General features: G+C 44.9%; 1 protein-coding gene across 1 annotated transcript; it reads right to left on the bottom strand.

Moving 5' to 3' along the window:
• Nucleotides 1-251: 251 nt before the first annotated feature.
• LOC311014545 (mast cell protease 2) lies at nucleotides 252-2,177 on the bottom strand. The gene is made up of 5 exons (XM_084011201.1): nucleotides 2,028-2,177; nucleotides 1,785-1,944; nucleotides 1,447-1,570; nucleotides 1,021-1,242; nucleotides 252-920 (listed from the first exon to the last, which is right to left on the bottom strand). Exons 1-5 carry the CDS (start codon nucleotides 2,080-2,082, stop codon nucleotides 780-782), a joined length of 702 nt encoding a protein of 233 aa, XP_083867327.1. The 5' UTR covers nucleotides 2,083-2,177; the 3' UTR covers nucleotides 252-779.
• Between the last annotated feature and the right edge of the window lie 815 nt (nucleotides 2,178-2,992).

Below are 2,992 nucleotides of genomic sequence, written 5' to 3' on the forward strand. Positions count from 1 at the left end.
GATCCACGAGGTGACAGGAAGCCGACCTTCCTTCTTACATCGTAATTACTTTATTTCCCAAAACTCTTCTCCACATGAAACACCACTAGAATGACCTCCGTTGTCCTGTCCACTGTTCACTGTTCAATTATTTATTTATCTTTTTTAGTGTAATTAGTCAGTGAAGCTCTCATTGCTGCACGTACACGCTTTGTGCACAAGGAGGCAGTGTTGTCTTTTTTTATTTAAATAACGCTCAAACAGACCACAGGTACAGAGAAGCAGTTTATTGTTTAAAAGATGGTGCAAAACAAACATTGTGGTCACATTTGATCAGTTGGAGAGAAAAATGCACAAAGCAGGAATGACTTTAATGTATAACGCATTCAAGAGCAGGATAAAATATCTATTTAACAGCATGGAGGCTACAGCACTTGATGTGTGTGCCATGATTGACCTGGGGTTGATGGAAATGATAATTAAACGTGTATAAAAAACAATGTGGTTGTTGAGTTTGTAGTTGTATAAAAAGGCAAAATATGGCATTTAAATGAACCAAATCACATTCATATACAGTATTTTTAGGCTTTTGACACAACACGCTAAACAAAAATGTAAATTGCATAATTTGGTTACATAAAATGAAGCACATTTGAATAAATCTGCATAAAGCAAGCAGGTCCAGACGTTGGTCTGACTCAGTCTCGTTGCTGAGGACTAAGTTGTGGTCATCTCAAACATCTCCGATGTTACACCAACAGTGAATTCAAACTTTGTGATTGGATCAGCTGTCTCATGTTTTAGAGCGTTCCATTGATGATCTGATCGATCCAGCGTCTGTAGTCAGGAATCTTAGTGAAATAATTGAGGCCTTTGAAGTTGGAGGCCACCACCCCATACGCCTGTCCACCTTCACAGACCAGCGCGCCACCGGAGTCTCCCTGGAAGACACCGACAGTTTGAAGTGCTTCAACAGAGACCTGCCATTGTGGACAAACGTTTTTATTTCATGCATGTTATATTACAAAGGTGTGTGTATACCTTATACGGTCCGTCTTTTCCCTCTGAGCAGTAAAAGTTGTCAGCGCACTTCTCACTGTCGATCAGCGTCACATTGACTTCCTTGAGTCTGGTCGACATGCTTGTTTTCTTAATGTCTGTTGTTCCCCAGCCGGAGACGGAACAGGATTTGGGCAGAGTGTCGCCTGAGTCTGCGAGGGCAATGCTTCCCACCTTTTTGGTGAAATTTGCCTTCGAGCTCAACTTGAGACACAGGGAGAAATACAAATATATAAATACATATATATATACATATATAAATATCCATCTGTAACATAACGATGCTCCCCTTGATTGATGCATGAAAGAGAGCATTTACTAATAACATAGTGAGGAGTAAAATGAGGAAAATTCCATTTTTCTGCTGTTAAGTACAATGATTTAAAATGCAATTCTTTGCTCTTTTACCTTAAGTAGCATTATGTCATGTGTAGTTGAATTATAGTCTTTATGTGGATATGCCTTTTCCACAGATACACGTATTTTAGATTCGTCAAAGTAATTGTGGAGTCCTAGGAAGACCACGTAGGACCTGAAACAACAAAAAGTGCAGAAAAGTTATTTGGAAGCAAGGTTGTTTTTATCATCAGAGCATCAGAGAATATAAAATGTACAAAGGCTTGAATCTGTGTCACAAACGGCAAAGTCGACATGAATGAAGCCCATTATCAGAGTCGATGCACGAGACTTTGCCGTTGTCATTGGTAACCAGGATTCCCAGCAGGTAAAATGTGTGTTAAACTGACTCGGCTTTGCAGTGGGCCGCAGTCATCACGAACTCCCTGTTCAGAAGGAAGCCGCCGCAGTGGTCCAACGTGTTGTTCCCCATGTGCATTTCCAAAAGCACCATGTAGGGCCGGCTGTGTGGGTGAGCAACGCGACCTCCGATGATTTTCCCTGTTTGAACTGAAAAAAGGCTGGTTAAATGAGTCTGAGCTGTTTGTCCCACATGTAGTTCCTCTTAACAACCCCATCGAAAGGAAACCTACCTGGACCGGCCAGCAGCGCCAGCATCAGCGTGAGCAGCTGACAGCGGGCGAACATGGTGAGTCCACAGTCCAGCCGAGCTACTGAAGAGCTGTGGCTCGCATGGCTGACACCTTCGCTTTTTAAATGCTTCCTTGTATCAGGGGAAGGAGGAAGTGTGTGGTTTGTAAAAGACATGAACCACACTCGTGAAGAGGGCGTCTCTGTCACCTCCAGGGCGCCACGACGGTTGGATTTCCATCGAACAAGTAGAAATCCTTTAGATAAGGTGGAATCTAAGATGCAAGCGGTAAAGGGCTGTATTTAAATAGTGTTGTGAAGTGCAGTTGTTTTCGTTTGCTAAACGTCAGCGGTCACAACAGCAGCTACAGCTACAGGTTCAGCTGCAGAACGCCTCAGCCAATCACTGTGAAGCATCCTCGATGAGACACCGTCCACCAACGCACCAGCTAGACACGTCTCATCTTTACACACTGGAATCATTTCAGTGACTTCTCACAAATCAATGTGTTTTTTTAAGAAAAGTGTGAAATTCTTCCACATGAATAGTTTCTTTTGTAACGAGAAGCCACACAGACCGGTGCTAAGGACGCTGCCTGGTCGCTGCTGAGGCGGAGGCTCACTTCTGTCAGCACACGTTGTTTATCTACATGTTCTGTTGGTTTGTTCAGCCGGACAACAGCAAGGTGGAGGAGGCTGCTGGTTGTTCAGCCCCTTCTCCTCTCCACCCTTCCTCCCTCCTCATCTACCTCACTGCTCCTTCCATCCACGCCTCCTCCACCTCTGTCTACCTCACCACTCCTTCCATCCACGCCTCCTCCACCTCCGTCTACCTCACCACTCCTTCCATCCACGCCTCCTCCACCTCCGTCTACCTCACCACTCCTTCCATCCACGCCTCCTCCACCTCCGTCTACCTCACCACTCCTTCCATCCACGCCTCCTCCACCTCGTCTACCTCACCTGC

The sequence above is a fragment of the Eutrigla gurnardus genome (genome assembly GCF_963514095.1).
Source record: "Eutrigla gurnardus genome assembly, chromosome: 6".
NCBI lineage: Eukaryota > Metazoa > Chordata > Actinopteri > Perciformes > Triglidae > Eutrigla > Eutrigla gurnardus.